The sequence below is a fragment of the Phacochoerus africanus genome, chromosome 2 (assembly GCF_016906955.1).
Source record: "Phacochoerus africanus isolate WHEZ1 chromosome 2, ROS_Pafr_v1, whole genome shotgun sequence".
Taxonomy (NCBI): domain Eukaryota; kingdom Metazoa; phylum Chordata; class Mammalia; order Artiodactyla; family Suidae; genus Phacochoerus; species Phacochoerus africanus.
This window is the reverse complement of record NC_062545.1, coordinates 18,936,872-18,957,477: the sequence shown is the minus strand read 5'-3', so window position 1 is coordinate 18,957,477 and position 20,606 is coordinate 18,936,872. Positions and strand designations below refer to the sequence as shown.

Genomic DNA, 20,606 nt, shown 5'->3' with positions numbered 1-20,606 from the left:
AAGAAAGAAAGAAAGAAAGAAAGAAAGAAAGAAAGAAAGAAAGAAAGAAAAAGAAAGAAAGAAAGAAAAAGAAAGAAAGAAAGAAAAGAGAAAGAAAAAGAAAGAAAAGGAAGAAGAGAAAGAAAGAAAGGGGAGATCCCCATGGTGGTGCAGTGGTTAACGAATCCGACTAGGAACCATGAGGTTGCGGATTCGGTCCCTGCCCTTGCTAACGATCCGATGTTGCCAGGAGCTGTGGTGTAGGTTGCAGATGCGGCTTGGATCCTGCGTTGCTGTGGCTCTGGCGTAGGCTGGCAGCTACAGCTCTGATTGGACCCCTAGCCTGGGAACCTCCATATGCCGCAGGAGCGGCCCAAGAAATGGCAAAAAGGACAAAAAGAAAGAAAGAGAGAGAGGAAGGAAGGAAGGATGGAAGGAAGGAAGAAAGGAAAGAAAGAAACAAACAGGAAAAGAGAGAGGTGGGGAGGGAGGGAGGAGGCAGGCAGAGACACCCCTGAGACACCCAGGGGTGGGAGGGGCTTGGCCAGTCATCAGCATGGTTTAACAGTGGTCAAGGAGAATTACAGTATTAAAGTTTCAAACTTGTGTTTACTACTGACTTTTTCCATATGAAAATCAATTAGGGTGAAAACTGTTTCGTGGCATCACTTGGAAGTTCCAAAGGGAGTGTTCTATTTGCAATTGTTGACCTTGGCTCTCATGTTTTCCTACACTTAGCCCTGTTTTATCAGTTTGGGGAGCAGGGGGGGGGAAGACCTTCTAAATCTCCATATTGTAATAGAAACACAGAGTGGATATTACAAGTCTGACAGTTTCAAAGGAAAATATGACTCTTTTCTACACAAATTTCTCTGATCCTGGCGTAGTTCATTTGCCAGTAGAGCACTCTGGCACCCCATATTTCAGCCTATCAAAGAAGGTGTATAGTCTCATCCTGTGGTGTTTGAATGTTTTCTTCTCATAGCATAACATTTTTTTACATTGTAGGTGGGAAAAAAAACCACCTGGGTTTTGGATTCAGAAAGGTCTTTTTAAATCCTGATTCTATCATTTGCTACTTGTGTGAAGGCATACAATTTACAACCTCTTACACCTCAATTAGAATTATAGTACCTATGTTGCTGAGCTGTTCTGGGACTAAATGCAAAAATAAAAACTCTGTCTTGGCAACCGCTAGCCAGCCACCCACATCTTCATTCTGTTTCTTAAATGCACTAAACTCATTATCCCTCAGGGTCTTTACATGAGCTGTGCTTTCTTTATGCCTGGGATGATCTTGCATCAGACATTTACTTGGCTGGATATGTCATAACATTTAGATCTCACCAAGATTAAATATCAACTCCCCAGATAATCCTTCTCTCCATCAAAGTCTTTCTTTCCCAAATGATGCCATATCCCATTGTTTATCATTTAATTTTCAACATGAAAACTACCTGTTTTATCACTGCCTATTATCTTCTCTCCCCCCTCCCCTGTCTCTATCTTATTTGTATCCATCTACTGGGGTGGTAAAATGCACGAGAAGAGGTACCTACCCTTTTTGTCTTTCTCAATGTGCAGACTTTTGTCCTTAGAAAAAAATATACTTATTCAGTACAGTATGATCTCAATAAATGTTTGTTGATAGAGTAATTTTAAAGATATTTTAAAAGACTGCCCTGGAAGTATGTGAAAAATTCTTTAGGAATCCAGAGCAGAAACTTATATACCTTAATTTCCCCAGAAAGCAATGCTTAAACTGACCTCAAAGGATTCGTTGAAATTAGTGCAGTTTATTGAGATAACTCATAGAAGAAAGAAGAGCATGGAAGTGTAAGAGAGCAGGGTATTGTCCCCCCAAAATCGCATGGTTCTGCAAAACTAGATTATGTGCTGCTGGATTCTAGAAGAGGGAGGAGTATGGGGTAAAAAGGCATGCAGGGGCCAGATAGAAGAAGTTAAAATTTTTTCACACCATCCTTACAGTGACGGAATGGCACTGATGGATTTTTAGACAGGAGGATGATCTTATGAAATTTGTGGTTTTGGAGGATTGCTCAGGGCAGTGGAACAGATGGCAGGACTGGAGCAGGGGAACGGGGTTGGTTCAGTACTGCGGAAGTCCTTGCCAAGGGCTTCTATAGAAAAAGTGGCAATAAGAATGAAAAAGGGGGAGTTCCCCACATGGCTCAACATGTTAAGAACCGGATGTTGTCTCTGGAGGATGCAGGTTCAATCCCCGGCTTTGCTCAGTGGGTTAAGGATCAGGCATTGCTGCAAGCTGCAGTGAAGTTTGCAGATGCAGCTCCGATCTGGCGTTGCTGTGGCTGTGGCATAGGTCAGCAGCTGCAGGTCCAATTCGACCCCTTGCCTGAAAATTTCCACATGCTGCACCAAAATGGTTGTCAAAGTAGGAGGAGGTAGGATCTAAGGAACATACTGTTCATATGATGGTTTCCAGGCCAGAGACTTGGTTGTTCTTAATTTTCTAACCTGACTGAAAAACAGATGGTGACAGGATGGTTTGATTGATTGATTGATAGTTTGTTTTGGACAGATGTCTGTTAGGTGGTTGTATACATGGGCTGTGTATCAGGAGAGAGATTTGAACTGGAGCTCATGATTTGAGGGTTACATACGAGTACAGGTGAACCTCACAAGAGGAGAGGACATAGGATGGCAAGAATATATAGCAGAGAGCTCTGGGGCAGCAACCCTAACTGCTTAGCAGTGAGCACAGGAAAGGAAGTGTTCAAGAGTCTGCAAGTAATTTCTGTCAGCATAGAAACGAGAAAAGAATGATCATGTGGTGGAAGCCTCAGGAAAGGGTTTAGAAAAAGAAAAAGTAACAACATTGTTAAACTTCGAAGAGAAGTAACATAAAAACCATTTATCTAAATGATAATGTATAGGAGAGTACCTGGTGCTTAATAGATGTTCAAATAGGTCTTCTTTCCCTGTCATGGTGGTACGCCCGCTGCCAAGCTGAGTGACCCTTGAGACTAGGGTCATGTGTTTGATCTCTTTATTTATTTTGGTTTCTTTGTTGGCTTGGTTGTTTATTTTTATTGAAATAGAATTGACATATAACATGATACTAGTTTCAGGTATCCAAAATAATAATTTGATATTTGTATACACTGAGAAGTGGTCAACACAAGTCTAGTTAACACCCATCACCCATGGTTACCAATTTTTTTTTCTCGTGATGAGCACTTTTAAAATCTCTTAGTAGCTTTCAAATATACAGTACTGTGTTATTAACTATAGTCACGACGCTGTGCATTACAATCCCAGGACTCATTTATTTTATCAGTGGAAATCTGTACCTTTTGAACCATCACTCATTTTGCCCAAATCCCCTCCTTTGCCTCTGGCAACTACCAATCCATTCTCTGTATCAGTGAGTTCATTTTTGTTTTTTTATTTTTAGATTCCACCTATAAATGAGATGATATGGTATCTGTCTTGCTCCCTCTGACTTATTTTACTTAGCCTAACACTCTCAGAGTACATCTGCATTGTTGCAAATGGCAATATTTCCTTCCTTTTTTAGCTGAACAATAGTCCGCCGTATCTACGAACACCACTCTTTATTCATTCATCTATCCACAGCTACATACATTGATTCCATGTCTAGGCTATTGTAAATAATTCTGCAGTGAACATGGAAGTGCATCCATCCTTTCAAGTTAGTGTTTTCATTTCCTATGAATAAATGCCCAGAAGCGGGATTGTTGGATTATACAGTAGTTCTGTTTGTAATTTGTCTCAGGAAACTTCCTCCTGTTTTCCATAATGGCTACACCAGTTTACATTCCCATCACCAGTGCATGAAGGTTCCCTTTTCTCCACATCCTCACCAAAACTTGTCATTTCATATCTTTTTGATGATAGCCATTCCAACATGTGTGAGGTGATAACTTATGGTTGTGGTTTACGTTTATGTGATGGTCAGTGATTTGAGCACCTTTCCTTGTACCTGTTGACCATCTATATGTTTTCTTTGGAAATATGTCTAAGCAGACCCTCTGTCCATTTATCGATTGCTTGTCTATTTTATTTAGTTAAATGAGTTTTTTTTTTTTTTGTACTTTGGGTATTAACTCCTTTTTAGATATGTGATTTGCAAATATTTTCTCACTTTAGTAGGATATCATTTTTTTGTTGTAGGTTTTTGGGTTTTTTTCTGGGTAGAGCTTTTTTAGCTTCCTCTAGTCCACCTGCTTATTTTTGCTTTTGTTGCCTTTGCTTTTGGTGTCAAGTCCAAATATTATCACCAAGACTGAAGTTAAGGAGCTTAATACATATGCTTTCTTCTAGAAGTTTTATGGTTTCAGGTCTCACTTTTATGCCTTTAATTTATTTTGAGTTAATTTTTGTGTATGGTATAGCATAATGTTCCAGTTGTATTCTTTTGCATGGGACTGTCCAGTTTTCTCAGCACTATTTATTGAAGAGACTGTACCTTTCTCCATTTTATTTTTGGCTCCTTTGTCATAAATTAGTTGACTCTATGTGCATGGGTTTATTTCTGGGTTCTCTATTCTGTTTCATTGATATGTGTATTTTTATGCCAGTATCATACTATTTTGATCATTATAGCTTTGTATTATAGTTTAAAATCAGGACATTTGATGCCTCCAGCTTTGTTCTTCTTTCTCAAGATTGATTACTAAGGCTAGTTAGGATCCTTTGTGGTTCCATACAAGTTTGTGTTGTTTATTCTATATCTGTGAAAAGTATCATTGAAATTTTGATAGAGATTGAATTGAATCTGCAGATTGTTTTGGGTAGTATGGGCATTTTAGTAATATTAATTCTTCCAAATCTTGAACACTGTGTATCTTTCATTTATTTATGTCCTCTTCTATTTCTCTCATAAATGTCTTACATTTTCAGTGTATATGTCTTTCACTCCCTTAGTTAAGTTTATTCCTAGGTATTTTAGTCTTTTTGCTCCAATTGTCTATGAGATTTTTTTGTTTGTTTGTTTGGTTTTTATTTTTTTTAATAAAACACAAGAGATTTTTGTATATTGATTTTGTATCCTGCAATTGTACTGAATTTGTTTATTCTAATGGTTTTGGAGTGGAGTTTTTAGGGCTTTCTATATATAATAGGGTTTTCTGTATATAATAATATATCATCTGCAAATAGTGGTTGTTTTACTGATTTGTTGCCTTTTATTTCCTTTTCTTGCTTAATTTCTCTGACAAGACTTTCAATACTATGCTGAATACAAGCAGCAAGAGTGGGCATTCTCATCCTGTTCCTGATCATAGAGAAAAGTTTTCAGCTTTTCACCATTGAGAACAATATTCGTTGTGGACTTGTCATATATTTCATTTATTTTATTGAGATGTGTTTCCTCTAAACCCATTTTGCTGAGCATTTTTACCATAAATGTATGTTGAATTTCAAATGCTTTTCTGCCTATTAATATGACCATATGATTTTTACCCTTCATTTTTTCTTTTTTAATTGTGGTGTATTACACTGATTAATTTGTGTATGTTAATTCTTTCTTGCACCCCAGGAATAAACACACTTGATCATGATTTATGATCCTCTTAATGTATTATTGCATTCTGTTTTCTAATATTTTGTTGTGGATTTTTTGCAACTGTGTTCATCAGGGATTTTGATCTGTATTTTTCTTTTCTTGTGATGCCCTTGTCTGATTCTGGTATCAGGGTAATGCTGGTGTTGTAAAATGAGTTTAGAACTGATCCCCTTTCTTGTATTTTGGGGGGATGAGTTTGAGAAATATTAGTATTAACTGGTCTTTAAATGTTCAGTAGAATTCACCAGTGAATCTTTCTGGTTCTGGACTTTTCATTGTTGGAAGGTTTTTGATAGCTGATTCAATCCTTACTAGTAATCAGTCTGTTCAGATTTTCTGTTTCTTTGCCTCGGTAAGTAGAATGTTTCTAGGAGTTTATCCATTTCTTCTAGGTTGTCCAATTTATTGTTGTATACTTATTTATAGCAGTCTCTTATGATCCTTTACATGTTTGTGGTATTAATTAAAATGTGTCTGTTTCATTTCTGATTTTATTTATTTGAGTCTTCTCTCTTTTTTTGAGAAGTCAAGGTTTGTTGATTTTGTTTACCTTTTCAAAAAAAATAGCTCTTAGTTTCTTTGATATTTTCTATGGCCTTTTAGTATCTCTCTCATTTATTTTCATTCTGATTTTTGTTCTATTTTCTTCCTTCTACTAAATTTGGGCTTCATTTGTTCTTTTGTTCTAGTTCCTTGAGGTATAAAGTTAGGTAGTTTATTTGAGATCTTATTTTTTTGATGTAGGCATTTATTGTTTTGAGCTTCTCTCTCAGAATTACTCTCTTAGAACTACTTCTGTTTTGTTGTATTTGTCTTGTTGTTGTTGTATTTATTACATTTTTGTTATATTGTACTCCCATTTTTATTTGTCTCAAAGTTGTTTTATTTATTTCTTCTTTGACCTCTTTGTTGATCAGTAATATGTTGTTTAATTTTTACGTAAATGTGAATTTCCTAGTTTTCTTCTTGTAATTAATTTCTAGTTTCGTCCAATTGTGGTTGGAAAAGATCAGTGATATGATTTCAATCTTCTTGAATTCATTAAAACTTATTTTGTTTCAAACTTAACATATGATCTATCCTGGAGGATGTTCCAGGTGTATTTGCGAAAAATGTGTATTCTCTTGCTTCGGGGTAGAATGTTCTCTAAGTCCATCTTATTTAATGTGTCACTCAAGGCCAATGTTTTCTTACTGATTTTATGTCTGGATGATCTGTTCATTGATGAAGGTGGGATAGTAAAGTCTCCTACTGGGTGCCTTTCTATGCACTGACCCTAGAATAGGTGAGTCTGTGAGAGCCCCTTAAAAACTGTTTCTGAGTTTGCTAAAGGTTATTGGCCTCATGAATGCAAGCCCTGGTGGCTTTCAAAACTAGATGTTTTGGGAGCTTGTCTCTGATCTATAGGTCTTAAAAGTTGGGATGCCAGTTGTGGGGTTCAAACTCTTCACTCCTCAGGAAAAAGCTCAGGGCTGTGAGTTCCTCCAAACTGTGTGAGGTTCATGGCAAGATTGTGTCTTAACCTCTCTTACCTACTTTAATATGGGTTTGTTTCTTGTTTTCCAGACACATAGGGATTCCTCAGCTCTTTTCAGAGGTAATTGTTCTGTACGTAGCTGTAGATTCGGTGCGTCCATAGGAAGAGATGAGTTCAGAATCCTCCTACATTTCCGTCTTTAACTGGAACTCTGCGCTTAGTCTCTTTGCATCAGCAAAGCCCAGCACAGTGTAGGCACTCAATCAAAGTTTATTTAATGAATGTTTCATTATGAATGTTTCATAATGATGTTTTTAACTAAAATGTGAAGTAACTATTATACTTAGTCTTGTGAAATAGAAGGTTGATTTTTTTTTTGTCTTGATTTCTCTCTGTCAGCAATTTCTTGATGTGGAATAAAAAGCTTAATTTGAAAATTAATGTTGCTTTTTTATCTAAGCCCAAGATATATGGACAAAATTTGGGAGCTCTTGAAAGAAATATTGCCTGAGTTTAAGCTGTCAAATGAGTCCAACTCTGAAAGCAAAATAGCAGAGATAGATGCCAAATTAAAAGAACAAGGGAAAGACATGAAGGATGTGAAAAATGGCAAAGAAGTGAAAGATGGCAAGGAATTCAAACCTGAAGGTTCAGCAACAACATTAAAATTTCCTGAGAAAAGTGACAAAGTTTTAAAGGGTAAGACACCTTCTATCACGATGTTATTTAATGTGGGTATTTTTTATATGTAAACACTTTATAGTCATTGCTGAGTTTATTGATTATTGTCATTATCATTTGTTAAGTGTGTGGAAAGAGTCATGTAATTAAGGTCCTTTCCAAAATATTAGAATTTATGATGGTGTTTATATTAATTATTGTTCTATGTTTTGCTCTTTTTAAAAATCAGAGGCAATTATAATTTTGATGAGACTAAATTATATAGTACTAATGTAGAAAGAGACATTAAGTCTTCAACACATCTTTCTTATATGTTGTATAAGAGTGGAATGGCCCAAAGTAGCAAAAGAGAGTGTTGTCCTGTTTTCCTTTTCCTGAAATGGACACAGATTAGATTTTGATTTTCAGGTTGTTTGTTGTAAGGTAGAAGTTAAAATCTGGAAAAACAATTTTTTTTTCAAGTTGTTTACAAGGTGCAGGAGCATTTCTTTTCTTAAAGTGGGAACTATATTGAATAACTTTATTTTATGTTTTCTAAAATATTTCATCTGGCTATGCATACATACAATAATCCTTGTGCAACAGAGTTAACTATCCTAGAAAATACTCTTTTTTGTATACCTTAATAGCATCTATAGTAATCTTTCAAATATTTGTGTTTTGTAAGATATTGGTATTTCGTCCTTATTAAGATCTTATTTACCAGTATTTCCAACCATCTGCTACCCAGAAATAATTACTGTGAATATTCCTCAAAAAATATACTAAAAAATTGTGTGTGGAATGTGCCTGTAATGGGCCCCTCTTCAAATGACCTAATGTGCATTAGTTTATAAAGTAAAGCAAAAAAAAAAAAAAAAAAGCCTGATTAAATTTGTTTTACTCAGAGTAGCCTAAATTAATTTGAACCTAGAATCCCTTTCTCATGTACCACAAATTAACTTCCACCTATCCACCCATCCATTTATCTATCCATTCATCCATCCATTCAAACATACTACTTGCCAGGTAGAATATCAATATGTATTCCAGGAATTAATGATAACTTGAACAAAATCAGCTGTAGAACTTACTTCCTAGAGCTATGGTCTAGTGAGAGAGACTAACATTAATTTTAAAAATCGTAAGTGCATACTAATACATGAATCTTGAAGGGAAATTCAGAAAACTATAGGAATTCATAGGGAAGGACCTAGTCTGGGGCATCAGGAAAGAATTCCCTAAGGACTTTGGAGCTGTGTTTGAGAAGGTGAGAGGGAGATCTAGGGGAAGATGAGGGACTCTGGGGGAAAGAGCATTCTAGATAGAGGAGAGAACAAATAAAAATATTATGAGGCCATAGGAGGAATGACAATGATTTGGAAGAAGATGTGAGGAATGAAGTGGCTAGAGAAGAGCCTGGAGAAGTAGGTAGGAGAGTGATCATAACAAATCTGCTGAGTCGTGTTAAGATTATTGATCTTTACCAAAGAACAGTTGACAGCTAATGAAGAGTTTAGAGTTGATTCATGATCCATTTCACATTTTCAAAAGGAAATTCTGGTGCTCTGAGAAGAAAATAACTTGGGGTGCAAGTGGGGATGGAGGGTCAATGACATGGGTGGATATAGAAATATCAATTTGGAGGCTGTTGCATCAGCTCGTATTAGCGATGATGGTAGCTTGGAGTAGGGTAATAGGATAGTAACAGTGGAGAGGCAGATAAAGTAAACAAGAGTTATTTAAAAAGTGATGGTAAGATGTGGCAAAGATGTTTTGTAGAATTCTGACTTGCAAATTCTACAAAATGTAATTGAGATGGGTACTGCCAAAAGAGGAATAGCTTTTTTTGAGGAGAGATCACAAAATGATATAGAATGTATTGAATTTGAGGTGCCTTTAAGAAATCAAGTATAGGAGTTCCCGCTGTGCCATAGCAGGTTAAAAATCCAGTTGAGGTGGCTGGGATCACTGAGGAGGTGTGGATTTGGTCCCTGGCCCACCACAGTGGGTTAAAGAATCTAGCATTGTACTAGCTCTGGTGTAGGTCGCTGCTGTGGCTGAGATTCAATCCCTGGCCCAGAACTTCCATATGCCACAAATGTGTCCATAAAATTAAAAGAAGAAAAGAAAAAGAGGAAATCAAGTGTACTTTCAGGCATGGTGATATTGGTGGTATACATTTGGGAAGCATTGACGAATGCATGCCAAATTAAACAGTGAATGCTATTCCCTAGGAGATGGCATAGAGTGGGAAGACTAGGAAGCTTAAGACTGAACCTTAAAGAAACCAAACATCTGAGACTAGGAAGAAAATAATGAGCTGGCAAAGGACGTTAAAGGATGATAAGAGAAGCAGGAAGACCAGCAGTGCATGCTGCTATTGAAGTCAAGGGAAAAGAGTGTTTCAAGAATCAGAGAGATTGTCAGTGCCAAATAGTGTTGAGAGTTGCAAAATTTTAAAAACCAAAAAACCCTGCCAATGGTGATTGCAAATTTAGCAAATGATGAAAGAATCAAGTGGCAGAAATTTGAAATTTCTGTTTTAGAATTGGAAGGGATTATGAGGAAATACAAAATCTTGGGGGATTTTTTTTTTTTTTAAGCTGAAGGAGAACAAGTTTCATAGAAATGTGTATACGAATGGAAATTCAAGTTGCAGATGGTACTGGGTACTAAGTTCATGGTTACACACATTTATTTATTTATTTATTTATTTATTTATTTATTGTCTTTGTGCATTTTCTAGGGCTGCATCCGTGGCACATGGAGGTTCCCAGGCTAGAGGTCTCGTCAGAGTTGTAGCTGCTGGCCTATGCCAGAGCCACAGAAATGCAAGATCCGAGCTGCGTCTGCGACCTACACCACAGCTCAGGGCAACGCCAGATCCTTAATGCACTGAGCGAGGCCAGGGATTGAACCTGCAACCTTGTGGCTCCTAGTCGGATTTGTTAACCACTGAGCCATGATGGGAACTCCACACACATTATTTTAACAGTAAGATGTTGGTTGGTGGATGTTGGCTGGCACCCAGTCTCTACCAAAGATACTCTGGATGCAGACAGCTGTGTTTCTTGAAATACAACCTCCAAATAAAGAAGATCTGAGAGGACTCCACATTTAAGACTTAACTTTTAAGTACATTCTTTGGTATTCTTTGTTTTTTGTTTTTAAAATGAAAAAATTAGCCTGATGCTATAACTTTATATAAATAAATTATATTCTAGTAATAATCTATATTTGCCATGAAATTATGTGAAATCAATAGTAAATAATGCTCATGTCTTTCACAATACCTGTCAATTTTCAAAGTTTTCTTTTGCTTTATTTTGATGTTCCTAATTCAAGGTGAGTAGTATTTGTGGAAATTTATGGCTATTTTACACTTAAATAAGTGAAATAATAGTATTGTTTTGGCTTTCCTTTCAATACAATGACTGAATAAGTAACATAGCTTGAGGTTTTATAGTTAAAGGATTTATTATATTTTTTAATATGTTAGAGAAAGCAGATGCAAAAGACCTTGGGAAGAAGAAGAGTAAAGATGGAGAGAAGGAAAGGGAAAAGGACAAATTCAAATGGTCACTTCATGGTTCAAGACCCTCATCAGATGTACAGTACTCTCTACAGTCTTTGTCAGAGTGTAAGCTCTCAGTCTCCTAGAATAATAATTTTACCTGTTTTTAAAATGTTGGAAGACATTGGAGCATAGAACTATATTTCCTGTTTAGATGTGTCTCACCACAGCTCACAAAAACGCTGGATCCTTAACCCACTGAGCAAGGCCAGGGATCAAACCCACATCCTCATGGATCCCAGTTGGGTTCCATTAACCACTGAGCCACGAAGGGAACTCTAATACATTGCTGTGTTTTTATGTGTAGACATTTTAATAATTATAGCTTTGTATTTTTATAGAAATTTGTATGGTGGTTTGATAGAGAAAATACAAATATTAGTCATTGTATTTTTAACTTTATATTAAAACTGTTTTCTTATACTGATACCTTAAGCAATCTTTTTTGATAGTTGATGACGTAACATTCCTAAAGTTACTAATATTTATTTCTGAGAATGGCTAAACCTTTCTCTGGGTTTCTTTCTTTGTGAAAATAAAGGTAATGGTGGGGGTTTTTTTTTGTTTTTTTTTTCCTACCAAACTCATAATTAAGGTCAACCTCAAAATACAGAATGTGGTTTAAAGTTTGGGCTGTGGAGTAAAACTGCCTGGGTTCAGATCTCTGCTCCATGAAACATCTATATTGGAGAAGGCATAAATTTCCCTCTACCCTCTCTAGGCTCTTCTGGCTGGTCTAAGAATTAAACTGACAGGAGCCAGATTAGTAGAAGAAAAGAATTATGTACATCTGGGGCCTCATAAGAAAAACGAGACCCAAGGATGAGTGAGGCAATTGAAGCTTATCTACCATTTAGTAGAACGAGGAGGGAAGGGTTTGTGACTTCAAAAGGGAGGAAGGCCCTTCACATTGAGATGGAAAAGCAATGTTTGCTAAAAATCATTTGCTCCACCATGTGGAGACAGTGGGACACAGAGAAGACTCTGGTCTGCAGGCCCTGCCTCGTCCCCTCACACCCAGACTGTGTTCTTTGTAGGATCTCTAATGACAGTGCTCATCTCATCCCGGATCAGGCCCTCCGTCTGAATTCTTTTAGGCAGTTAGGGAGCAGGTAAAAAGAAAGAATTCCTGAGTTCCTTGTTTCTTTAAAAAAAAAAAAAAAATCAGCCTAAAATAATTCCTATGCCAGGGAGACACATCTTGGAGAGACATTTTTGCTCTGCTATGTAATACAAAGTTCAATTTTTAAATGTAAAAACATATTTTTATAAGTTTGGCATATTTCACATCTTAATCCCTTCTGGAATGATCCAGGGCTCACATCTCATTTATCTGCAGCACTAAAGATGTTATTCTTCAATAAACATATTCTCTAATGCATGTAAATATAGGTGCTAGAATTTGTAAAGGAATAAAACAAAACATTTTAATTCAAAATAAAAAGAAATGGAGGAAAATAAATTCCATTGGTTGGGCCAGAATCTTTAAAAAACTACTGCATCATGAATCAAATGTCGTCCCTTCAGGGATGTTGAGGAAACATGAGTAAGTGAGTAAGGTCGAGAAGTAAATCTGCAAACATTAAACATTCCAAATGTTTTCCCTCTTGGTTTTCCTTCCTCATGGAAGGATTCATTTGTTTTCATTCTACTTGCAATGATGTGGAAATGCCTAAACTTCTTTGAATTCAAAACAAAGAATCTATGAAAGCTAAGAAATGTCTCCATTTTAAAGTTGTTCCTTTTAAACCTAATTGTTTGTAGACCATTCTAAGTTACACTGACTGATAGCTAAAGTTTATAACTTTTTTACAATGGAGTAAAATGATTTCTTAATGAACTAGATGATACTAGTATGAGGGTAAAACTAATGCAAATTCTATAAAATAGATGTACATTTGAGATTTAACATGTATTAAATACATGTAGAGTCACTTAACTATTTTTCACGAGCAAAGGTAAGTTCATTAAGGAACTGGAGCAGTCTACCCTGACCTACTGACTGACCCATTTTGGCTAGAATTTCCCTAACAAAATTTATACTTGGTTTTACAGGTTCTTCAGCAATACAGTCTCCTCAGATGGTTGTATATGCTACCTTTACACCTCTCTATTTGTTTGAAAAGAAGATCTTTTTATTAGAAAAGATGGTAAGCACTCAAGGCTGAGACACTCAGTGTAATTTATGGGTGTGTGTGTGTGTGTACTTGCTATAGTAAAAGTTATACCAGAATTCAATTACAATTCCCTTCCTGAATTTGTCTTGTTATCTCTATAATTTGGCATTTGGGTTCAGAGACCTAGAACATCCAAAGTTTTCTTAGATGACTGAAATAGTTTTATCAAAAAAAAAAATAGTCTCATATTTTTATCAATCTTTTCCATTATTAACTTAAGAAAAAGACATCGTTATATATTATCAAAGTGAGCATTGTGTATATCATTCTTAAATAATAATAATCACCTTTCTATAAACAGATTATACATATTTTCTTAACCTAAGATGATTTAAGCAAATTCATGTCTGGGGCTGGAAAGCCACTTGCTAAGATCTCCTTGTATCTTGAAAGAATGCACACAAAAATGTTAATTGCTTTTTTCTTATAAATCTATCAACTGATGAAAAATTTATCAAATATGGGAACGAAAATTAAAATGTACATAGTAAAATTTATAAAATATGGGAATGAAATTAAAGTTTTCATAGTAAAATTTCTAGACATGGGTACTACTGACATTTGGGCATATATAATTTGATTTTTTTTTCTTCTCTGCATATTTTCTATATGTGTATGGGTATAAGTATTTTACACAGGGGAATTCCATTTTACTTTCTGCTTGGAAACCAGCTTTTTCACTTGACACTGTATCCTTAACATTTTCCCATAATGTTAAATATTTGACAACATAATATTTAATAGTTGCATGGGATGTATGAGTTTGCCATAATTTTTTAAGGTCTCTTTGGTTCTTGGACATAAAAGTAATCTTTTTCCTTCCCTTTCAAAGAGTAAAGTCCACCAGATTATGCTTCAGTCTACTTAGAAAAATACCCTATTGTATTTCCTTTGAGGAACGTTGAGACATCCGGTACTTTATTGCTAGAATTCCATATGTTCTGAAATCACTACATTAAAGACAAAAGTGATATAATTATACATACACACACATATATATTTGCTCATTTGGTTAGAAACAGCTGAGTGTTAAAAATTCAATGGAAACTTGCATGAAATGTAAATACACTAATTGTATGATTATTGCACTTTACTATGTGTGTTGCATTTGTCTTCTAGACATTTGCTCAAGTGACATAACCTTATCATTCCTTCTTCCATTTCCTTCATCATCGTCCTCCTTCATTTTTGTATAGAAACCCTTCCTTCCTGCAAAAGTCTGCAATATAACGAGGGTAATACTGTTGATACAATAAGACATAAAGTGTCATTATGAACATAGAGAAAGTGGCAGTTTCTTTGTTTTTTTGTTTTTGTTTTGTTTTTATAGCTGCACCTGTGGCATATGGAAGTTCCCAGAATAGGGGTTGAATCGGAGCCTCAGCTGCTGGCCTACACCATGGCCACAGCAACACTGGATCCTAGCTTCGTCTGCCACCTATACCACAGCTTGCGGCAACACTGAATCCTTAAACCACTGAGTGAGGCCGGGGACTGAACCTGCATCCTCATGGATACTATGACAGGTTCTTAACCCACTGAGTCACAGTGGGAACTCCAGTTTCTGTTTTTAATTCAGAGTTATTTACTTTCAGCCATGGCTAAATCCAAGTGTGCTTCCTAGGCCTCCCCACAACTTGAATCTCTTGTAAATGTTTGAGCTGGCTATCTCAGCCCTGATTTTTTTTTTTTTTTTTTTATGTCCTTACATGGCATTGGTCTAGGTGCTATCTTAGATACTCCAGAGAGATTAAACTATCTAACACCTTGGACTGCAAAAGACCATGAGCCATGTTTTGTGGCATGCCATAGACTCATGTATGGGAAATACTGAAACACTTTTTAAAACTGCAGAATATAAGCATGGAATGAATGAATTACACAAAGAAAAGGGCACAAAATAATCCGTTTGGACTTCTGGCTGTCCTACTGAAAAGTTAAATTTTTTTTTTGTCTTTTTTTGCTATTTCTTTGGGCCGCTCCCACGGCATATGGAGGTTCCCGGGCTAGGGGTCGAATCGGAGCTGTAGCCACCGGCCTACGCCAGAGCCACAGCAACGCGGGATCCGAGCCGCGTCTGCAACCTACACCACAGCTCACGGCAACGCCGGATCGTTAACCCACTGAGCAAGGGCAGGGACCGAACCCACAACCTCATGGTTCCTAGTCGGATTCGTTAACCACTGCGCCACAACGGGAACTCCTTTTTTTTTTTTTTGTAATTTTTTTTAATTTTTATTTTTTGTCTTTTTAGGGCCATGCCTGCAGCATAGGGAGGTTCCCAGGCTAGGGGTCAAATCAGAGCTGTAGGCCGGCCACCACCACAGCCACAGCAGCGCGCTCACGATCCAAGCCTCATCTGTGACCTACACCACAGCTCACAGCAATGCCGGATCCTTAACCCGCTGAGCAAGGCCAGGGATCGAACCCACTTCCTCATGGATCTTAGTCAAGTTCGTTGACCACTGAGCCACGATGGGAACTCCCTGAAAAGTTAATTTTTAAAAACACAAAATTAGTTTTTAATTTAAAGGACGAAACTCACATGTTTATCACTAACTCAGCAGATGTTTAATTGTCTGTTAGGTGCTAAACAATGAACTGGGCTCTGAGGACACCCTGATGGGCATGATTAACAAGGATCCTCCCCACAAAGTTTAGAGTCAATGAAAAAGGCAAACAGCAGTCCTCAAGTTAGAAGACTGATGTAACAGAGGATGCCTGGAATAAAGCAGGTGTAGCCATCAAGTAAAGCGCATTAAATAAGTGATGAAATGAATAATTAATGAGTAGAAAAATAAGGATGGGATTACATAGCAGAAACACATCTTTCTGTCTAGTGCATTACAAGGGAAGCCAAGTCATCCCAAAGGGGAGGAAAAAAGTGTTTAAACAGTGGCTCTAACTAAAGTAACCCGGATGGAGCACTCCCTGTGGCACAATGGGATCAGCAGTGACTTGGGAGTCCTGGGACACGGGTTGGATCCCCAGCCGGGCACAGGGGGTTAAGGATCTGGCATTGCCACAGCTGTGGCTTCGTTCACAGCTGGGCTTAGATTTGATCCCTGGCTGGGGAGTAACCTATGCTGTGGAACAGCCAAAAAAAGTTAAAAAAAAAATTGAGTTAGCCTGGAAAATAGGAGAAAGTGTGCTTGAAGCGGAGGGAAGCTTATGTTGGAAAGGCTGAAGGTTCAGGGAAATACCAGAGGTCAAACAGATGGCAAAGGGAGACGTCTGAGAGGCAGCTGGAGGTGTGGGAGAGAGCCAGGCCAGACAGGGTATGTTCATCCTCCCTTGGTGGGGGTGAAAATGGCTTAAAGGGCTCAGAGATTCAGGAATTAGCCCAGTGTCCAGTAATGACCTCCAAGGCTGTAAGGAACTGACCACAATGCCACGGTCTCCTGCTGATTCTTTTACATTAGCTATTGGGTCAAACAAGTTCTCCTGGTAAAAATCAGAATATAAAGAAGATGTAATGTTTTAAAGATAAATCTACAAGAAAAAAAAATTCTCTTCTAATGGAATTTTGTTACACGGAGTACATTGCTAAAAACTGTAGCCCCAAAGACCATGAGAGCAACACGTAAAATAAAGTCAATACTTTACTTTTCCTTAAAGAGTGGATGAAGAATGCAAAAAAATAACAAAATTTGAGAAGAAACAAAATGTCATGAATTTACCCCCACATTATCCCCCCAGCCTCTTCCTCTTGGATCTTCGAAATTATTTTGTTTCTTTCTTTTTGGACTGCCCCAAGGCAGATGGAGTTCCCCGGCTGGGGATCAGATCCGAGCCACAATTGCCTATGGCCCCAGAACACTGGATCTTTTGCCTCTGATCCCGTTGTGCCACAGCGGAACTGACAAAGTGGTTTTCGTTTTATTTCAGTGGGTTAGCTGAGAGTTCTAAAAAATCCTCCCCCACCTACGCAAACCCCTACTTTTAGAATGTCTGAGGCAGGATGAGATAAGAGAGTGAGAGTCTTACGGGCAAGGAAACCTAGTTTGTCTGACGTATGAATTATTCCAAGTTACTTCTTGAAGGCCCATTCAGTATTTCACTGGAACATTTCACTGTTCTAAATTCCTCTGCATCCCTTCTAATCCAAGGACATTTGGGAACCTTGAACAAAGCTCTCAGAATCAAACTATAACTGCTATTAATAGCATTACTTGACATGGTTCAGAAGTATTGTGCAGTGTGTTGGAAATGAAGTATGGGAAACTGGCTTACATACCTTGCACAGTCTAGTTCTTTTGTGGATTATTCAAACAATACAAGATGTGAAAATACCATACTTAATTATTTGACACGATATAGCTAAAATTTTCAGAATGCCTTAAATCTTGTTCTTTTTTGATGCTCTATAGCTCAACAAAGAAAATATATAGACTATAATAAGGGTTGCAGTTGTAAGAAGGAATAGAGATATTTAGACCAAATTTCATGAATGTAAACTATCTGGAAATTATTCAACTTATAAATATTAGTTTGGATATTATTTAAATGTAAATTTTACAGTAATGTACTTTCTCTTACTATATTGAGGCACTGATTTGTTGAATAACACCAAGAAATTCTCCCATAAACTCTTCTTGGAAAGGATTACATTCAGGGGTTGGGAAACTTCTAAAATTTGACAGGGTTTAAGTTGTACATAAAAGGTTTAGCTGTGAAACAACACTGCACAGTGAAAAAAAATGTTAAGCCCCTGTAAGGCACAATTCCAGAGGTTTCTCTCATTTTTTCTGTGAATCGCTAACATTCACAAATGGGATAAAGGGGATCTGACATTTTCTTCCCCTTTTAAGCTAGGCCTTTAAAAAAATTAAAACGTTGAAGGACTGTCCTCTTTATTTTGCATATTTATAATGCTCTCAAATGGCTCCTCTGGACTCAATAATTTAAATGATGCTTTATAAATTTATACTTTCAAACATTGCTACTTGCATAGAAGTCAATGATGTGAAATCACTGGGAAGAAAAATAGCTATTGGCAAAACTGACTTTAATGTAGTTAATATTTTATTTAAATGTTTCAGTGTTTTGGCCCCTGAACATCAGAATTTGACTACAGTGTGTATTACTTTAACTTTCACAGACTTTTTGATTATTTATGGCATTGTTTAGTCATCAGTCAGTAACTGAAGTTCCACTTAAATCTTACTGTGAATTGTTCCAAAGCTGAGTGGCTCCAGAACTGAGCAGTGGAATATGGAAAGCATTTGCCTGGGAAACTACTTGATTTAGCAGGACACAGGGCAGCCTCTGTCCTTTGTCCTGTGAATGCCTCCATTGTGAGGAGTGATCATGAGGATTTCCTGGGGGGAGTGGGGGGACATAAACCAAAGAAGACAAGGCACCCACTTACCCTCATGGACCTGACACACTAAATGCAATGGTGGTAATTTTTTTTTAATATTATGCAGCAATTGCTGGTGCCTAACAAACAAACATACAAACAAACAAGCTTGCTAAGTACTTGTATCAAAGCTTTAACCTATAAAAATAACCATTGATTAATTTTGGACCAAAATGGATATACTAAGATTTCTGCAATCTCATAGAATCTTAAACTTTTAGAACTGAAAAATGTTCTTATTCTAGTATGTCATTTTGTAAACCAGGAAATGGGTCCCCAGATGAATTAAAAGTTGGAAAGAAATACAGAGAGTAATAGTACTTATGGTAAGGAGGGAGAAAGTGGGTGGTTATTTTCTTCTTATTAGCACTACGTCCCTCTAGTGGTGATAGTATTTTTATAATGACAAAAAGTACCTTAAAATGCATGAAGCAAATGCAAGAACCCTTTTGATTCTGCCTTCCACCTTTTAGGCTAGTTCTGCTGAGAAGCTTAGAGAATATGGGCTTTCCCACATCTGCAGCCATCCCGTGCTGGTGACAAGAACTAGGTCTTGCCCTCTTATAGCACCGCCAAAACCACCTCCTGTACCGTCCTGGAAACTCTTTCGTCAAAAAAAGGAAACTGTTATAACAGATGAAGCGCAAGGTATGGTTCACGTTGTCTGAAAATGAACACTTCTTTCTGTGAAGCTCTAATGGTTTCATTTGTAATGAGGTATTTGTATCAAGGCAAAGCACCCAAGCCCACACCTAAAGCCGTCATTTAGTTTCAGGTCCAATCTTAATGTCCTTAAAGGATTGATTGATTCTGCACATCTCAGAAGTCAAGCAGTCTGGTTTTCATGTCTCACCTGACCACATGTATAGAGGCCATTCTTTGCGTGATGGCACTGTGACAGGAAAGTGGTCTGTCGCACGTAATACAGAAAGTTAAGTGGCATACATGGTAAGCCACTGGTGTGCATTTCTTTCTTTCTTTTTATTTTTTTATTTTTTGTCTTTTTGTATTTTCTAGGGCCGCACCCACGCCATATGGCGGTTTCCAGGCTGGGGTCGAATTGGAGCTGTCGCCACTGGCCTACGCCAGAGCCACGGCAACGCAGGATCCTTAACCCACTGAGTGAGGCCAGGGGTTGAACCCAAAACCTCATGGTTCCTAGTCAGATTCGTTAACCACTGAACCACGATGGGAACTCACCAGGTGTGAATTTCTTAAACGGAAATCATTCTAGAGTGCCTGTATGAAATAACCTTTGAATTAGCTGATTTTTGTTCAAACTCCTACAAGAATAGAACTCCTGCCCTGGGCTGGCTCCTATCTCAATACTGTGTCAATAAAGCCACAGTGAGTGGTCGTTGTGCTCAGAAATACACAGGCTCACTCAGGCTGAGAATGGGGCAGGAGGGCTGTGACTCCCTTGTTCTTATTCTCACAGTTCATTTCTAAATTCCTCACAATCCACGTCTAATTCTTCATTCCTTTAATCATTATCTTGACAAGTCTTCATTTTTATGCCTTTTTCCATGAGCCCCATGTTTCAGTGGAAGAGAGACAAGAAGAAATGAGTGAGACCAGATATGAAAAATCCATTTTAAAGCAGAACCAGGAACATGAGGAGAGGAGTTTTGTTTGTTTGTTTTGTTCTTCTTTTTAGGGCTGCATCTGTGGCATATGGAAGTTTCCAGGCTAGGGGTCAAATGGGGCTGCAGCTGAGGTCTACGCTGCAGCCACAGCAACACCAAATCTGAGCTGCATCTGTGACCTACACGACAGCTTGCACAACTCTGGATTCTTAACCTACT

General features: G+C 37.4%; 1 protein-coding gene across 1 annotated transcript in view; it reads left to right on the top strand.

The window, feature by feature from the left end:
* The window catches only part of ADGB (androglobin), a 160,083-nt gene that overhangs the window by 43,352 nt on the left and 96,125 nt on the right, over positions 1-20,606 (top strand). Inside the window, exons 8-11 of the mRNA XM_047769989.1 lie at positions 7,486-7,724; positions 11,188-11,328; positions 13,318-13,412; positions 19,275-19,449. Coding sequence (XP_047625945.1) covers positions 7,486-7,724; positions 11,188-11,328; positions 13,318-13,412; positions 19,275-19,449 — 650 coding nt within the window. The remainder of the gene's footprint in view (positions 1-7,485; positions 7,725-11,187; positions 11,329-13,317; positions 13,413-19,274; positions 19,450-20,606) is intronic.